The sequence below is a fragment of the Erythrolamprus reginae genome, chromosome 13, assembly GCF_031021105.1.
Source record: "Erythrolamprus reginae isolate rEryReg1 chromosome 13, rEryReg1.hap1, whole genome shotgun sequence".
NCBI classification, from domain to species: Eukaryota; Metazoa; Chordata; class Lepidosauria; order Squamata; family Dipsadidae; genus Erythrolamprus; species Erythrolamprus reginae.
The window spans coordinates 6,915,902-6,934,389 of NC_091962.1; the positions used below are offsets into that span (position 1 = coordinate 6,915,902).

Here is an 18,488-nt window from a genome sequence, read left to right on the forward strand (position 1 = left end):
TGCCTTTTCCGGCCTTGTTTCCTCCCAGGAGATTCCTAGAGAGGCCCCACGGAGGCTTCTCCCTGCCTTTTCCGGCCCCGTTTCCTCCCCGGAGATTCCTAGAGAGGCCCCACGGAGGCATCTCCTTGCTTTTTCCGGCCCTGTTTCCTCCCAGGAGATTCCTAGAGAGGCCCCACGGAGGCATCTCCTTGCTTTTTCCGGCTGTTTCCTCCCAGGAGATTCCTAGAGAGGCCCCACGGAGGCTTCTCCCTGCCTTTTCCGGCCCTGCTTCCTCCCAGGAGATTCCTAGAGACGCCCCACGGAGGCTTCTCCCTGCCTTTTCCGGCCTTGTTTCCTCCCAGGAGATTCCTAGAGAGGCCCCACGGAGGCTTCTCCCTGCTTTTTCCGGTTACAGTTTCGGAGGCTCGGGCTTGTAAGTGGAAAATAGTTCTTGAGAAGAGGCAAAAAAAATCTTGAACACCCGTTTCTTCTCTAGAAAACTTCGTAAGTAGAGGCGTTCTTAGGTAGAGGTACCACTGTACAATATTTACTATATTGTACACCATCTTGATTCGCTTAGAGAAGGGCGGCATCGAATTCAAACAAACGGACAAATAAACAAACAACTAAATTCTGGCGGGGAAAAATATATATATACACCCCACAATCGCCTCTTGAGACTTTTCTCTTTTTTAATAAATTTAAGAACAGACCCTTTCAAACCCCCTGGCTTCCTCCCACCTCCCACCCCTCCCTCCCTCCCTCCCACCCCCAAATGGCAGCAGTGAAAACGGAACCGGGTTTTTTTGGAGGGGGGGGGCGTTAAGAGTCATAATCTTCCTCTTCTCCTGCCTGGACCGGCGCAGGCGGAAGTGCAACTGGGATTGTTCCTGTTGGTGGCGGGTACCGGCAAGGGGTCAGTGGTCACTGGAGCGGCTGTAAAATGGAGGAACGGTGCAGGGGCTCTGCAGGAAAGAAAGAGAGAGAGAGAAGAATCAGCCGCGGTTTTTAGGCACCCCAAGCTGAAAATCGAGATATTGGGGGCAAAGTGGGAGACTTGAGTTCTAGTTCGGGTTGAGTGACTTTGGACCAATCACTAGGAGACGAGTTCTAGTCCCGCCTTTGGCATGAAAGTGTACTGAACAACTTTGGACCAATCGCTAGGAGACGATGAGTTTTTGTCCCGCCTTTGGCATGAAAGCCAATTGGGTGACTTTGGACCAATCACTAGGAGACGATGAGTTATAGTCCTGCCTTTGGCATGAAAGTGGGTTGAGTGAATTTGGACCAATCGCTAGGAGATGATGAGTTCTAGTCCCGCCTTTGGCATGAAAGCCAATTGGGTGACTTTGGACCAATCGGCAGGGTACAGTGAGTTCTAATTCCATCTTAAACATAAAAGCCAGCAGGGTGACTTTGAGTCAATCACCAGGAGACAATGAATTCTAGTCCCACCTTTGCATGAAAACCAATTGGGTGACTTTGGACCAATCACCAGCAGACGGGGAGTTCTAGTCCCTCCTTTGGCATGAAAACCAATTGGGTGACTTTCAGCCAATCACCAGGAGACGGTGAGTTCTAGTCCCGCCTTAGACATGAAACCCTACTGGGTGACTTTGGGCCAATCACCAGGAGACAATGAGTTCTACTCCTGCCTTTGGCATGAAAGCCAGTGACTTTGGGCCAATCAATGTCCCTGAAAAAGTGACCTGTGACTGTCTTTCACACGTCCAGGGGTCGGCAAAGCTGGCTCTTCTACGACATGTGGACTTCAACTCCCAGAATTCCTGAGCTAGCATGATTGGCTCAGGAATTCTGGGAGTTGAAGTCCATAATTCATAGAAAAGCCAACTTTGACTACCCCTGCATCAGACCATTAGGCATCCCCAGGGTCACGTGATCCAAAACTGGTTCCTATTACGCAGCGCCCCAGCTGATCCCCTTTCTTAACAAGGGTCTCGCTTAGCGACAGGAATTTCTGGGCTCGATGGGGGTCGTAAGTGGAGGGCTTGTCCCAAACACCCACAGATCTTCCAAAGCAGGTAAGAAAAAGAAAGGGAGAATTACGTAGGGGGGTGCATAGCAGCCGGTTGCGTAGATGAGATCTGCAACGCTTCCTCTTCGCCGTTGCTTTCGCTCTCTTCCGAATCATCCTGTCAGGAAAGGAACAGAACGGAATAACGAGAGTGAGGAGGGACCCTTAGAGGTCATCTAGTCCAACCCTGTCTATACAGGTAGTCCTCGACTTAACGACAGTTTATTTAGTGACCATTCAAAGTTACAACGGCATTGATAAAAGGTGACCTAGGACTGACTGACTATCTAATCTATCTATCTATCTATCTATCTATCTATCTATCTATCTATCTATCTATCTATCTATCTATCTACCTACCTACCTACCTACTACCTAATCTACCTACCTACCTAATCTATATATCTATCTTCCTATCTTCCTATCTTCCTATCTATCTATCTATCTATCTATCTATCTATCTATCTATCTATCTATCTATCTATCTATCTATCTATCTACCTACCTACCTACCTACCTACCTACCATCTATCTACCTGTCTGTCTGTCTGTCTACCTACCTACCTATTATTATTATTTTTATTTTATTCTATTCATTCATTCAACTTCTGTGCCACCCAAGGTTAATAATAATTTTTCTTTATGGGTTTTTGTGTGTGTGTGTGTGTGTGTTAGAATTTTAACTAGTTAATTGGATTATACGAAGTATTGTATATTATTGTATGTTGTGAGCCACCCCAAATCCTCGGAAATCCAATTAATAAAATAACAAATAAATAAATAAGAGTATAGAATGTGTAACTCCCAATTATTATCTGTACATAGTTGTAAATAATAATTTTTTAAAAAGATCAGAAAACAAATGTGTATCCATAGAAGAGCGTATAGTCACCATGGAGGTAAAAAGGATAAATATTTATTTAATTTAATTTAATGTAATAAGATTTCTATGCTGCCTTTCTCCTGGACCTCAGGGTGCCTCAAACTGAGCAAGTACAGAATATAAAGAAATCTAATATTAAAATACATTAAAATCTCAATGCTAAGACAAATAAATATCTAAACAAAGTTATACTCCAAAACCCCTAAATAGTTTCTTAAAAAAACAAAAAACAAACCCAATCATTCCCATTCATTTCATAATTCTTCACTCATGGGCCAGGAGTGGATGTTAAAGTTTCAGTAAAATATTCTGTTTATTTGTTTTGTCAAGTACATATTGGTGGTATACAAAGATATAACAATACAGTATTTATATACATGATACTAGTAAGAGAGAAACTTTAGGACAGAGGGCGGAAGGCACGCTGGTGCCCCTTACTGACCTCTTAGAAATCGGCAGAGGTCTAAGGGTAAAGTTTTGGGGGGTCAAGTGATGATACTACAGAGTCATGTAGTGAGTTCCGTGCATCAACTACTCAGTTACTAAAGCCGTATTTCCTGCAGTCGGGTTTAGAGCGGTTTACTTTAAGTTTGTATCTGTTGCGTGTTCATTATTATTATTATTATTATTATTATTTTATTAAATTTGTATGCCGCCCCTCTCCGTAGACTCGAGAATTCTGGGAGTTGAAGTCCACAAGTCATAGAAGAGTTCGTGTTTTGATGTGATTATGTGTATGCAAAGATTACACAGGAGCAAACATGAATTAATTTGGAATTTACTATTTTATTTTATTTTATTTACAGTTGGGTTAACTAAAATAGTATTTCCTGCAGTCGAGTTTAGAGCGGTTTACTTTAAGTTTGTATCTGTTGTGTGTTCATTATTATTATTATTATTATTTTATTAAATTTGTATGCTGCCCCTCTCCGTAGACTCGAGAATCCCGTGAGTTGAAGTCCATAAGTCATAGAAGAGTTCATGTTTTGTTGTGATTATGTGTATGCAAAGATTACACAGGAGCAAACATGAATTAATTTGGAATTTACTATTTTATTTTATTTTATTTACAGTTGGGTTAACTAAAATCGTATTTCCTGCAGTCGAGTTTCGAGCGGTTTACTTTAAGTTTGTATCTGTTGTGTGTTTATTATTATTATTATTATTATTATTATTATTATTATTATTTTATTAAATTTGTATGCCGCCCCTCTCCGTAGATTCGAGAATTCTGGGAGTTGAAGTCCATAAGTCATAGAAGAGTTCATGTTTTGATGTGATTATGTGTATGCAAAGATTACACAGGAGCAAACATGAATTAATTTGGAATTTACTATTTTATTTTATTTTATTTACAGTTGGGTTAACTAAAATACTGTAGTATTTCCTGCAGTCGAGTTTAGAGCGGTTTACTTTAAGTTTGTATCTGTTGTGTGTTTATTATTATTATTATTATTATTATTATTATTATTATTATTATTATTATTTTATTAAATTTGTATGCTGCCCCTCTCCGTAGACTCGAGAATTCTGGGAGTTGAAATCCACAAGTCATAGAAGAGTTCGTGTTTTGTTGTGATTATGTGTATGCAAAGATGAATTAATTTGGAATTTACTATTTTATTTTATTTTTTTTACATCGTATTTCCGTCAACTTTCTAAAGTGAATTTTTGATGAACTGAACTTCAATGCTAACTATGAAAGGAATCAAGATTCCTAACAGTACACGTTTGTATGTTATGCTTTGGTGTATAGAAGATGATAATAATAATAATGCTAATAATAATAATGATGATGATGATAATAATAATAATGATAATAATAATAATAATAATGATATAATGATGATGATAATGATAATGATAATAATAATAATTAAAAATAATAATAATAATAATAATAATAATAATAATAATAATAATAATAATAATAATAATGGAGAAATAACAGGAAAACAAATGGATAGGTGCTTGGTGGCTACTTCCTGTATTTCTCCCTTGGACCCAAGCAAAGGGACCCAAAGCATTATGGGAAAATAATGCTGCTTGCATCACCGTTCGGACCCCAGAATACACCCACCTCCCTTCATCCACTCCTGAGAAAATGCCACGTTTTGCCACCCACTTACATCCTGTTCCGAGTCTGTGCCGGATTGCTTCTGATCCTTTCCTTTCCCTGCCGTGCCGCCGTTCCTTCGCCCGCTGCCAGGTTTCCGGCCCCTACCGAAGAAGAGGGGGGGGGAAGGGACCAGTGGTTTGGTTTTTATGATGGGTAGTCCTCGGCTTATGTCCACTAGTGCAGGGGTAAGCAAAGTTGGCTCTCCTATGACTTGTGGAGTTCGACTCCCAGAATTCTTGAGCCAATCATGCCAGCTCAGGAATTCTGGGAATTGAAGTCCACATGTCATACAACAGCCAACTTTGCTTTGATTTTACGATTTCCTTTTTCTCCTAGGTTGTTAAGCGAATCGCTACAGTTCTTAAGTGAATCATGCCAGGATTTACAACTTCTGCCGTGGCTGTTAAAGTGAATCACTGCAGTTCTTAAGTGAATCGTGCCTGATTTTATTACCTCTTTTGCCCTTGGTTGTTAAGTGAATCACTGCAGTTCTTAAGTGAATCGTGCCTGATTTTATTACCTCTGTTGCCCTTGGTTGTTAAGTGAATCACTGCAATTCTTAAGTGAATCCTGCCTGGTTTTACAACTTTTGCTATGGTTGTTAAGTGAGTCACGGGCGTTCTTCAATGAATCGTGCCCGATTTTATGATCTCGCTTGCCATGGTTGTTAAGTGAATCACTGCCGTTCTTAAGTGAATCACTGCAATTCTTAAGGGAATCCTGCCTGGTTTTACAACTTTTGCCATGGTTGTTAAGTGAATCACGGGCGTTCTTCAATTAATCGTGCCTGATTTTATGATCTCGCTTGCCATGGTTGTTAAGTGAATCACTGCAGTTCCTAAGTGAATCATGCCTGGTTTTAGAACCTCTTTTTGCCATGGTTGTTAAGTGAATCACGGGCATTCTTCAATGAATCGTGCCTGATTTTATATGACCTCACTTGCCCCGGTTGTTAAGTGAATCACTGCAGTTCTTAAATGAATCATGCCTGGTTTTACAATCTCTTTTGCCATGGCTGTTAAGTGAATCACTGCCGTTCTTAAGTGAATCACTGCCGTTCTTAAGTGAATCCTGCCTGGTTTTACAACTTTTGCCCTTCGTTGTTAGGTGAATCACGGGCTTTCTTCAATGAATCGTGCCCGATTTTTCATTTTTTTTCCATCAGGTTTTCCTCCCCGCTCGTAATTTCGAACGGTCACTGTAACGAAACGGTTGTAAGTTAAAGACAATATACACTGCTCAAAAAATAAATAAATAAAGGGAATGCTTAAACAACACAATAGAACTCTTAAGTAAATCAAACCTCTGTGCAATCAAACTGTCTACTTAGGAAGCTGATGGACAGTCAATTTCTAGATGCGCAAATGGAATAGTTGTGCAAATGAAATATTCAATGTTTCATTCATTCAAATCTAGCATGTATTATTCGAGTGTTCCCTTTATTTTTTTTTGAGCAGTGTATATTTCCCGTCTCGCTCGAAGGGATTGCTGTGGGACTTTTTGGGTTGACTCCCGCGACCTACCGACGGGAGACCTTCTCGCCTTCCATGTGGTTGTCCTCGGCGTCGCCTTGCATGTCAGGTACCGAAGCCACCAGGTCCTTCAGGAAGTCAAACTGTTGCTCCTGTTCTATGCACTGCTTCCTGCAAAATCCACACATCCTTGGGTTACCTGCATTGGCCCAACCAGCCTGGCGAGGTGGGAAAGGAGGAATTCGGTTTTAAATCTGGGGAAGATCATCTCCTGGTTTTGGGGGAGAAGGTCAAGGGGGGATTGGGGTGCCCACAGGAAGCCATCCGTATTGGTGAACTTAGGCAAGTTCAAAATCATTTGTTTATTATTTGTTGCAGATGTAATAGAAATAGAAATATAGGAGAACAGAAGAGAATAGAAGAAGGGATAGAATAAGGAACAGAATAAGAAACAGAATAGAATAAGGAATAGAATAGAACAAGGAATAGAATAGAATAGAATAAGGAATAGAATAAGGAATAGAATAGAATAAGGAATAGAACAGAATAAGGAATAGAATAAGGAATAGAATAAGAAATATAATAGAATAAGGAATAGAATAAGAAATAGAACAGAATAGAATAAGGAATAGAATAGAATAAGGAATAGAATAAAATAGAACAAGAAATATAATAGAATAAGGAATAGAACAGAATAGAATAAGGAATAGAATAGAATAAGGAACAGAATAAAATAAGGAATAGAATAAGAAATATAATAGAATAAGGAATATAATAGAATAAGGAATATAATAGAATAAGGAATAGAATAGGAAATAGAACAGAAGAGAATAAGGAATAGAACAAGGAATAGAATAGAGGAATAGAATAAGGAATAGGGAATAGAGAATAGAATAGAATAGAATATTTTATTGGCCAGGCGTGATTGGACACACAAGGAATTTGTCTTCGGTGCTTAAACTCTCATTGTACATAAAAGATATGTGATAAATCATAGCCATCATAAAAACCTCATAAATAGATAGTCCTCGACTTACGATTGCATTTGAGCTCCAAATTTCTGTGGCTTGTACTTCTATAAGTATACTGTATACTCTTTTGAGAAAAACGGCCTGCGTTGCCTCGTTCTACCACAAGGCCCCAGGCAAGATTCTAGTCCTCAGGATTATAAAGAAGGAAGACCGCCCCTACCCACCACTCCCGATATTCCAGTCCTTGGAACTCAGTGGCAACCATTCTGATGAGCAAGAGGGCTCTATCCTGAGAAGAGGGGAAGCGGGGGGGGGGGGGGGGAAGAAGGAACAGTAGCCAATACTCACAGGTGAGACGTTGTCATCGTTTTGGCATTCCTGGATTGGGTGACGTGGCAGGCGGTCTTCAGCAGCGACTCCAGGAACAGCTCTAGCGCTCGTGCTGCGGATCGGAGTTAAGGATGAAGAGCAAACAACCCCCCCCATCTCATTCCCTCCCCCTCCAATCAAATCACACGATTGTCAGGTGTGGAAAACACAATTTGGGGCCTTGGATGGATCTTCGGTCCTGCCACATATGGGAAACTGGGAGGGGGAGACTTGTGCGAGTGGGGAACCATAGTCAAAGCAACATTCCTTCCTCCAAGAGTCAAGGTCACTCTCTCCTGCACCTGGAGGGCTGTGCCTGGGAGGCATCTCCAGTTGAGGCGGTGCACTGATGGGACATGTGGGTGCTGGAGCAGGGAACTTGGACTTTTTTTGGGGAGTGTGGGAAACCAGGAAGCTTTCAGATTCGGGTTTTCCCAGATGTGCCAATCTGACATCGCTAATAAAATGCAACTTTCCCACAGCCGCCCCGAGTCTTTGGAGAAGGGCAGCATACAAATCTAATTAATAATAATTAATAATAATAATAATAATAATAATAATGATAATTATTATTTTTATAACTATTTTTATTATTAATCCCTCCTCCACTCCATAATCCCCATTTCTTTCTACCAATGATGATATTATCTAGTTGGGTCCTGAAAGGTCTTCAAGGAAATAACCAAGCTCAGAGAGCATCAAATTACCTTGATTAATTATATCATCATCATCATCATCTTTTCTTCTTCTTCTCCTTTCTTGTCTTCCTCCTATTATTATTATTATTATTTCTTTTCCTTCTCCTTTTTTTCTTCTTTCCTACTTGTCCTCCTCCCTATATTATTATTATTATTATTATTATTATTATTATTATTATTATTATTTACCTTCTTCATCCTCTTCTCTCTTTCTCTTCCCTACTTCTCCTCCCCCTCCCCCCATTATTATTATTATTATTATTTTCCTTCTTCATCCTCTTCTCTCTTTTTCTTTCCTACTTGTCCTCCTCCTATTATTATTATTATTATTATTATTTCCTTCTTCATCCTCTTCTCTTTTTCTTTCCTACTTGTCCTCCTCCTATTATTATTATTATTATTATTATTTTCTTTATTCATCCTCTTCTCTCTTTTTCTTTCCTACTTGTCCTCCTCCTATTATTATTATTATTATTATTATTATTATTATTATTATTATTAATTCCCCCCTCTCCACAATCCCCATTTCCTTCTAGCACTGATGATATTACCGAGTTGGGTCATGAAATATCTGGAAGGAAACCACCAAACTCAGAGAGCACCAAAGTCCTACAATGGCTATACACACACAAAACACACACACACACACACACACACACGCAGGACAAAGAGGATACAAATGATCACGGGGACCGCAGCGGCCACTTTGCCAATTTCTTCATCGGTCTGCATGATCTTCTTGATCCGAGCCTTTCAAATGGAAAAGCGAGAGAAGGAGAGAAAGAGGGAGAGAAAGGATGGGGAGACGAGAGAGGAATGTTTTAATGACTGGTCCTACAATATAAACAAGTTTTACAATACAGGGAGTCCTCAACTTACGACCACACGGAGCCCAATGTTTATGTTGCTACGACCTTTTTTTGCAGCGGTCATTCATTCTGCATTGGTTGCCGATCAGTTTCCGGTCACAATTCAAAGTGATGGTTATGACCTATAAAGCCCTTCATGGCACCGGATCACAATATCTGCGAGACTGCCTTCTGCCGCACAAATCCCAGCGGCCGGTTAGGTCCCACAGAGTTGGCCTTCTCTGGGTCCCGTCGACTAAACAATGTCGGCTGGCGGGGCCCAGGGGAAGAGCCTTCTCTGTGGCGGCCCCAACCCTCTGGAACCAGCTCCCCCCAGAGATTAGGATTGACCCCACCCTCCTTGCCTTTCGTAAACTCCTTAAAACCCACCTCTGCCGTCAAGCATAGGGGAACTGAGACATCTCCCCTTGCCTATGTAGTTTTATGTATGGTATGTTTGTGTGTATGTTTTTTAAATAATGGGGATTTTAGACTTTTAATGTTAGATTTTTTATTTTAGACTTTTAATATTAGATTTGTTACTGTATATTGTTTTATCACTGCTGTGAGCCACCCTGAGTCTGCGGAGAGGGGCGGCATACAAATCTAATAAATAATAATAATAATCATCATCATCATCATCGTCATCAATGGGAAAACCAGTCACAAATCACATTTTTCCAGTGCTGTTGTAACTTTGAATGGTCACTAAATGAACTGTTGTAAGCCTAGACTTACATTCATTCGCTTAGTGACCATTCAAAGTTACCGGGAGTGGGTGGGTGTCCCCACAAGGTCCACTTCCAAGTCTGTTAATCCGTATCCGATTCCCATAATTTGACTTTAATTAAGAGAGGAGAAATAATTTTTTCCCCCTACTTGGAAACGGTTTCTGCAATTTGTCCTTGAGGCTGGCGGGGGAAAAAAAAGAAATTCTCATTTGAGGTTATGATGACCTGACCGACTCTGGTTGTTATAGAAATGGCTTGAAATACAGTGGTACCTCTACTTACGAACTTAATTCGTTCCGTGACCAGGTTCTTAAGTAGAAACGTTCTTAAGTAGAAGCAATTTTTCCCATAGGAATCAATGTAAAAGCAAATAATGCATGCAAACTCATTAGGAAAGAAATAAAAGCTTGGAATTTGGGTGGGAGGAGGAAGAAGAGGAGGAGGACAGTCGCTGCCCAGAGTAAAGGGAATATTTCTTTTCTCTGGGTGCTGACAGAGGTTTATTCCCTCTCCAAGTGCCCAGAGAAAGGAAAATGGTCCGTTCGCTCTGGGCTGCCAAAGCCTCCTTAAGTGCCACCGAAAGGCTCCTCTGGCAGCCCAGAAAAGCCCAAGATGGCCGGGATTAAAGGGGGAATGGCAGGAAACTGGCCAGGCCTTTGTGCCGCTCTCAAATTTCCTGGGAAATTTTTCCGGGCTCGGGTTCTTAAGTAGAAAATGGTTCTTAAGAAGAGGCCAAAAAATCTTGAACACCCGTTACTTATCTAGAAAAGTTTGTAAGTAGAGGCGTTCTTAGGTAGAGGTACCACTGTAGCTAGAAATTGAAAGCAGAGAGTACCTCCGGAACCGCCTGCTACCGCACGAATCCCAGCGACTGATAAGGTCCCACAGAGTTGGCCTTCTCCGGGTCCCGTCGACTAAACAATGTCGTTTGGCGGGCCCCAAGGGAAAAGCCTTCTCTGTGGTGGCCCCGGCCCTCTGGAACCAACTTCCCCCGGAGATTAGAACTGCCCCCACGCTCCTTGTCTTTCGTAAACTACTCAAGACCCACCTATATCGCCAGGCATGGGGGAGCTGAGACACCTTCCCCCAGGCTTTTTTATATTTTATGTTTGGTATGTACGTGTTGTTTGGTTTTAAATATGATAGGGTTTTATATGCTTCTTTTTAACATTAGATTTGTTTCGCTGTAATATTGTTTTTATTATTGTTGTGAGCCGCCCCGAGTCTTCGGAGAGGGGCGGCATACAAATCTAATAAATTATTATTATTATTATTATTATTATTATTATTATTATTATTATTATTATTATGGCTTCCAACCAGAGGTGGGTTGCTACCAGTTCTCACTGGTTCAGCGAACCTGTAGAGGCGACACGGAGAGGCTCCGCCCACACGCCCAGACGTCATCAAAAATGCTCCGCTCGCACACTCCCGTTCCCAAGCCCGTAGCAAAGGTAAAGTGGAACCCACTACGGCTCCGTGCTGCCCAGAAAAAAATGTGAAAAAGTCACAACTAATTGTCCTCACTTAACAACACTTCAGGTCCTAAAACAGGACAAAAGTTCACTGAACAAATGTCTCACTTACCTACAGAAAATTTGGGCTCCATTGGGGGGGTCACAAATCAAGCAATGCCTGTAATACCAACTAACCCCAAACTCAGCTTAGTTTTCCTTATTTTTTTTTAAAAAACAACAACTTTTGGATGGATGAGTGAGAATCATAGACATCCACTAGAAGAAACACATTAGAAACATAGAAGATTGACGGCAGAAAAAGACCTCATGGTCCATCTAGTCTGCCTTTTTACTATTCCCTGTATTTTATCTTAGGATGGATATATCTTTATCCCAGGCATGTTTAAATTCAGTGACTGTAAGATTTACCAACCACGTCTGCTGGAAGTTTGTTCCAAGCATCTACTACTCTTTCCGTCATATAATATTTTCTCCCGTTGCTTCTGATCTTTCCCCCGCCTAACCACAGGTTTTTGTCTTTGCACAACATATTACAGTAATCTGACTTTTTCATAGAAACATAGAAGATTGACGGCAGAAAAAGACCTCATGGTCCATATAGTCTGCCCTGTATTTTAACTTAGGATGGATATACGGTATGTTTATCCCAGGCGTGTTTAAATTCAGTTACTGTGGATTTACCAACCACATCTGCTGGATGTTTGTTCCAAGCCTCTACTACTCTTTCAGTCAAATATTTTCTCATGTTGCTTTTGATCTTTCCCCCAACTAACCTCAGATTGTGTCCCCTTGTTCTTGGGTTCACTTTCCTATTGAAAACACCCCTCCTGAACCTTATTTAACCATTTAACATATTTCAATGCTTCGATCATGTCCCCCCGTTCCCTTCTGTCCTCCAGACCAGTGATTTTCAACCTTTTTTGAGCTGCGGCACATTTTTTACATATACAAAATCATGGGGCACATTGAGCGGGGAGGGGAGTGGGGGGGCTAAAAAAAGTTTGGACAAAAAAATTATCTCTCTCTCTCTCTCTTCCTTCCTTTCGCTCTATTTCTCTCCCTCCTTCTCTCTCTTCCTTCCTCTCTCTCTCCATCCCTCTTTCTTTCTCTCTTCCTTCCTTCCTCTCTTTTTTGCTCTCTCTCCCTCCTTCCCTGCCTTTCTTTCTCTCTCTCTCTCTCTTGCTTTCTTTCTCTCTCTCTATTGTTTTCTTTCTCTCTCTCTTTCTTTCCCTCTCTCTTTCTTTCTGAGCTTCGCGGCACACCTGACCATGTCTCGCGGCACACTAGTGTGCCCCGGCACACTGGTTGAAAAACACTGCTCCAGACTATACAGATGGAGTTCATGGTCTTTCCTGATAAGACCTTCCACCATTTTTGCAGCCCGCCTTTGGACCCGTTCAATATTATCAATCTCTTTTTGTAGGTGAGGTCTCCAGGACTGAACACAATATTATTCCAAATGTGAAATATGTATAGTACATTCTTTTGTATCGCCAGAAAACAGAGGTGTAAAAACTAATGCTGGAATGTTTTCAGTGTACAAAAAAAGCCAGGGAGAGAGTTACAATGCAACACAAATGATAACACGAGTTTATTTATTTTAAGGCGGAATGTAACTAAAGATATGAACAAACCCAGAGAAAAGAAAACAGCCTTTATGAAGAACAGCCTTTTTAAAAGGCCTGTGCCTTAATCTAGGTTTGTTGACTTAACCACAACTCGGTGGATGGCACGATGCCCTCTGACATGAACCATGATTGATAAACCAAATGTTTAGCTTGGCATTAAAATGTTCGGAAACTTCAGATCGTGCAGAATGCAGCTGCGAGAGCTATCATGGGCTTTCCTAAATTTGCCCATGTTACACCGACACTCCGCAGTCTACATTGGCTGCCGATCAGTTTCCGATCACAATTCAAAGTGTTGGTTATGACCTATAAAGCCCTTCATGGCACCGGACCAGATTATCTCAGGGACCGCCTTCTGCCGCACGAATCCCAGCGACCAGTTAGGTCCCACAGAGTGGATCTTCTCCGGGTCCTGTCAACTAAACAATGTCGCTTGGCGGGACCCAGGGGAAGAGCCTTCTCTGTGGCGGCCCCGGCCCTCTGGAACCAACTCCCCCCAGAGATTAGAATTGCCCCCACCCTCCTTGCCTTTCGTAAACTACTTAAAACCCACCTCTGCCATCAGGCATGGGGGAATTGAGATCCTCTTTCCCCCTAGGCCTTTACAATTCTATGCATGGTATGTATGTATGTATATTTGGTTTTTATATTAATGGGTTTTTAATCGTTTTTAGTATTAGATTACTATTGTACACTATTTTACTGTTGCTGTTAGCCGCTCCGAGTCTCCGGAGAGGGGTGGCATACAAATCCAATAAATAAATAAATAAACTACCAACCAACCCTATTATGGACCAGTTCACTCTGAATCCCAAACTATTTGAGTTCCTGTAATAAACCATGGCTGAAACAAATCACAGTTTAATGTATAGTCATCATGACATCTTAAAAGATTTGAAAATAAAAAGGTTTCCAACTGGAGAAAAAGAATACACACACTCTCTCTCACACACACAGCTCAAAAAAATAAAGGGAACACTTAAACAACAGAATATAACTCCAAGTAAATCAAACCTCTTTGAAGTCAAACTGTCCACTTAGGAAGCAACACTGACCGACAGTCAATTTCACATGCTGTTGTACAAATGGAATAGTTGTGCAAATGAAATATTCAAGGAGAATATTTCATTCATTCAGATCTAGGGTGTGTTAATTGAGTGTTCCCTTTATTTTTTTTGAGCAGTGTATTTTTAAAAACTCAAGGGTCACACCAAAATATTTTTAGCATCCTAAGTTATAGCGAAATTTTAAAAAAATACCATTGCAATGGCACTGCCAAGACGCCGGCCTCAGCAAGGTGAAAAATGATCAAAATAATTTGACACTTTAAATAGCGCTGGACCATAATCCTTATAATCTCTCCTCGCCATCGCAGGCTACAACGCCCATAATCCTCAGCCAGCCTGACCGATGTTATTTGCTGTCTAGGAAATAACAGCGGTTTACCCAACCATCACATCTGGAAGTGGCCAAAGCTTGCTATACAGTATATGCTATCCCGAAGCCGTAAATCATAGTTTTACCTACAATACAGACAAATAAACCATGTTACGGCTTTTGCCAGAGCTGGAAAGACACTTGGGGTGGTGGGGGCAGCCAATGCTCAGCTTGGGTTGGAGAGGAAGGGGGCAAAGGGGGTTCCTCTCTTTCCCCCCATTGCAAAAAAGTTCCCAACATCTGTTTATTGCAAGGGTGGGGGGTCTTAAAACCCAGAGATGGAGGCAGGAAACAGCTGCTGCAGCAAGGATGGTAGTAAGAGAGGAGGGGGCTGGCTTTGATGACCCCCCAGGGAAGCACAATGGGGAAGGGTACCCTGGAAATAGGGCCCGAGACTGCAAAAGAGAGGAGGGGGCTGTGGGAAATGGGGAGGGGTTGCAAGACGAGGGGAATTGGAGAGGGGGGTGCAAAGGGATTGCAAAAGGAGGAGGGGGCTGTAACAGAGGAGGGGGCTGCAAAAGGAAGGAAGGAAAGAGGTTTTTCAAAGGGGAAGTTTAAAAAGAGGAGGGGGGTCGCAATAAGGAGTTGCAAACGGGGGCTGCAAAGCGGCAGGGGGGGCGTTGAAGCAGGAGGGTGGGGCTCAAAGAGGGAAGGGGTTTGAAGAGAAAGAAAGGGGAGGGGGCTTTCAAAGAAGAGGGGGGGTTAAAAAGGAGGGGGTCGCAAAAGGAGAAGAGAGAGCTGCAAAGGGGGTGAAGGGGTTTGCAAAGCCGGAGATGGAGGGGATTGCAAAAAAAGAGGAGGAGGCTGCGAAGGGGGGGAAGGGTTTTTTTTTTTAAAGGAGGGGCTCTGCAAAGGGGAGAAGGGGGGGCTTTTAAAGGAGGAGGGGTTTGCAAAAAAATTGGTTTAAAAGGGGAGAAGGGGAGGTTTAAAAGGAGGGAATGCAAAAAAAGAAGAGGGGGTTGAAAAGAGGAGAAGGGGGGCTTTAAAATAATAATAATAATAATAATAATAATAATAATAATAATAATAATAATAATAATAATAGTTTATTACATTTGTATGCCACCCTGCTGCAAAGACTCAGGGCGGCTCACAACATAACAGCAATACAATATACAGTAAATAAAAATCTAATATTAATTTTTTAAAGAAACTAATTTAAAATACATTGTTGAAAAAAACTTATCTGCTACACGGATGGAGGGGGTTGCAAAAAAAGAGCAGGGGGGTTGAAAAGGGGAGAAGGGGGTTTTTAAAGGAGGAGGGGGTTGCAAAGGGGAGAAGGGGGGGTTGCAAAAGGAGGAGGGGGTTGCAAAGGGGAGGAAGGCAAGAGAGGCTCCCCCCCTGTTGCAATCAGCCCCCTCCCCTCCCATTCCCTCCTGCCACCCCTCCCATTCTCCAGGGCTGGGGAGGGGGCGCCCTCTCCTTGGGGGCCGGCGGCCTCTCACCGGCGGGAAGCGCGCGTTGTACTTCTTCTTCTTGCTCGGCATGGCGGCTCCCCGTCGCGCCGGCGGCTCCAGCGGCAGCTCCGCCCGGGCCTGTCGCGCGAGCCCCGCACCCGGACGAGGCTCCAGCGGCGGCGGCCTGGGAAGGAGCCGCCCCGGCCGGCCCGGAAGGCCTCCGCGCGGTCCTAGCGCCGCCCTCTTCCTCCATGCGTTGGAAGGCGGCCGGGAGGGCCCTGTGCGCGCGCACCTCCCATTCCTCTGCAGGGTGAAGGAGGGGTGTGTGTGGGAGGGGAACGCCTCTTCTAAGCATGCGCAGAGGGACCTATGGAGCAAACCTCACCTTGCGTTAGCTCAGATAACAGAATTGACAGGGACCTTAGACGTCTTCTAGTCCAGTGTTTCCCAACCTTGGCAACTTGAAGATATTTGCTGGCTGGGGAATTCTGGGAATTCTGGGAGTTGAAGTCCAAATATCTTCAAGTTGCCAAGGTTGGGAAACACTTTCCTAGTCCAACCCCCTGCTCTTCCATTCTCCTCCTTCTCTTCCTCAGAATAATTCTTTATTTTATTTATTCAGTTGCATTTCTATGCTGTCCAACTCTCCAGGGACTCAGGGCGGATCACAACAAAATAAACACGGATCAACATAAAAGCATTTCCGATTAAAAATGATTACATCTATCTACTTACTTACCTACTTACTTATTAAACAATTACAAAATACCTAAATCCAATTAAGTTTAAAATTAGCTTATCTAAAACCCCAACCTCCATCAAAAAGTCAATCATTCTAATTTAAACCAGCAAACATACATTTCATTCATCGGCCAGGAGGCAGAATCTAATGGCTCCAAGCCTGACGGAGCCCCCACAGAAAAGGCTCTTCCTCTAGGCCCCGCCAAGCAACATTGTCTAGTCGACTGGACCTAGAGAAGGCCAACTCTGTGGGACCTGACCGGTCGCTGGGGTTCATGCGGCAGGAGGTGGTCCCATAGTCTTCGGAGAGGGGTGGCATCCAAATCTAATAAATAATAAATAATAATAATAATAATAATAATAGTAATAATTCAAGGGCTGACCTTGCTATAACTCTTAGTAATAAGATCTGGAAAGGGCCTTGGAGGTCTAGTCCAACCCCTTGCTCTCCTCCTCCATTCTTCTCCTCAGAATAATAAGAGTTGGAAGGGACCATGGAGGTCTTCTAGTTCAATCCTTTGCTCAAGCAGGAGATCCTGCTCTCCTCCTTCTTCATTCTCCCCACCTCCTCTGAATAATAGAATTGGAAGGGACCATAGAGGTATTCTAGACTAACCCTATGCTCGAGCAGGAGATTCTGTACCATTTCAGATAAACAACAATCTCTTGAAAAATCTCCAGTGATAGAGCACCTACAACTTCTGGTGGCTAGCTGTTCCACTGGTTAATTGTGCTGTCAGAAAATTCTATTCTATTCTTATTCTATTTGAGGACCTGTATACTGCACGAGTCAAAAAGAGGGCGGGGAAAATATTTACTGACCCCTCACATCCTGGACACAAATTGTTTCAACTCCTACCCTCAAAACGTTGCTACAGAGCACTGCACACCAAGACAACTAGACACAAGAACAGTGTTTTTCCTAATGCCATCACTCTACTAAACAAATAATTCCCTCAACACTGTCAGACTTTCTACTAAATCTGCACTTCTATTCTACTAGTTTTTCTCATCATTCCTTTCACCCATTTCCTCCCATGTTGACTGTATGACTGTAACTTGTTGCTTATATCCTAAGATTTTTATTAATATTGCTTCTTCATTGCTTATTTGACCCCTATGACAATCATTAAGTGTTGTACCACATGATTCTTGACAAATGTATATTTTATTTTATGTACGCTGAGAGCATATGCACCAAGACAAATTCCTTGTGTGTACAATCACGCTTGGCCAATAAAAAATTCTCTATTCTTATTCTATTTTACTTTTATTGTCCTATTCTATCCTATTTGTTTCTATTCCACTCTATTCTATTTTCTACTCCTTTATCCATGTCTCAAAAACATTCCAAGCCATGCAATTTTCATCATTAATTGCTTCATATCTTCCCTTGCTATTTCATTAATGGTTTGGCTGACCAGCATTAACTCTTAAATCAGTTAAAGGTGAAGGAATGCATTTGCACCGTATATTATGCTGACCTGAGTTTTAACTAGGTTAGATATTTTGGGGGATTCTTAGCATGTTCAAATCGAAGTGAATACAGGTGAGTTTAGAAAATTGGGTGATTTGATAACTAAGACAACTATTGGGTGAAGCTAGGGTAGTGAGAATGTGCTATTATATTAGAATTGTCCAACTTATATATGTATTTAGGTAGTACTTATATTTTTACTCATATTATTTATTCCAGTAA

General features: G+C 42.0%; 1 protein-coding gene across 1 annotated transcript; it reads right to left on the reverse strand.

Annotated features, from left to right (window-relative positions):
- Positions 1 to 653: 653 nt before the first annotated feature.
- DRAP1 (DR1 associated protein 1) lies at positions 654 to 16,295 on the reverse strand. Its single transcript, XM_070766703.1, has 7 exons — positions 16,097 to 16,295; positions 9,204 to 9,276; positions 7,808 to 7,901; positions 6,540 to 6,659; positions 5,027 to 5,117; positions 2,047 to 2,132; positions 654 to 944 (listed from the first exon to the last, which is right to left on the reverse strand). Exons 1-7 carry the CDS (start codon positions 16,136 to 16,138, stop codon positions 809 to 811), a joined length of 642 nt encoding a protein of 213 aa, XP_070622804.1. The 5' UTR covers positions 16,139 to 16,295; the 3' UTR covers positions 654 to 808.
- Positions 16,296 to 18,488: the final 2,193 nt, after the last annotated feature.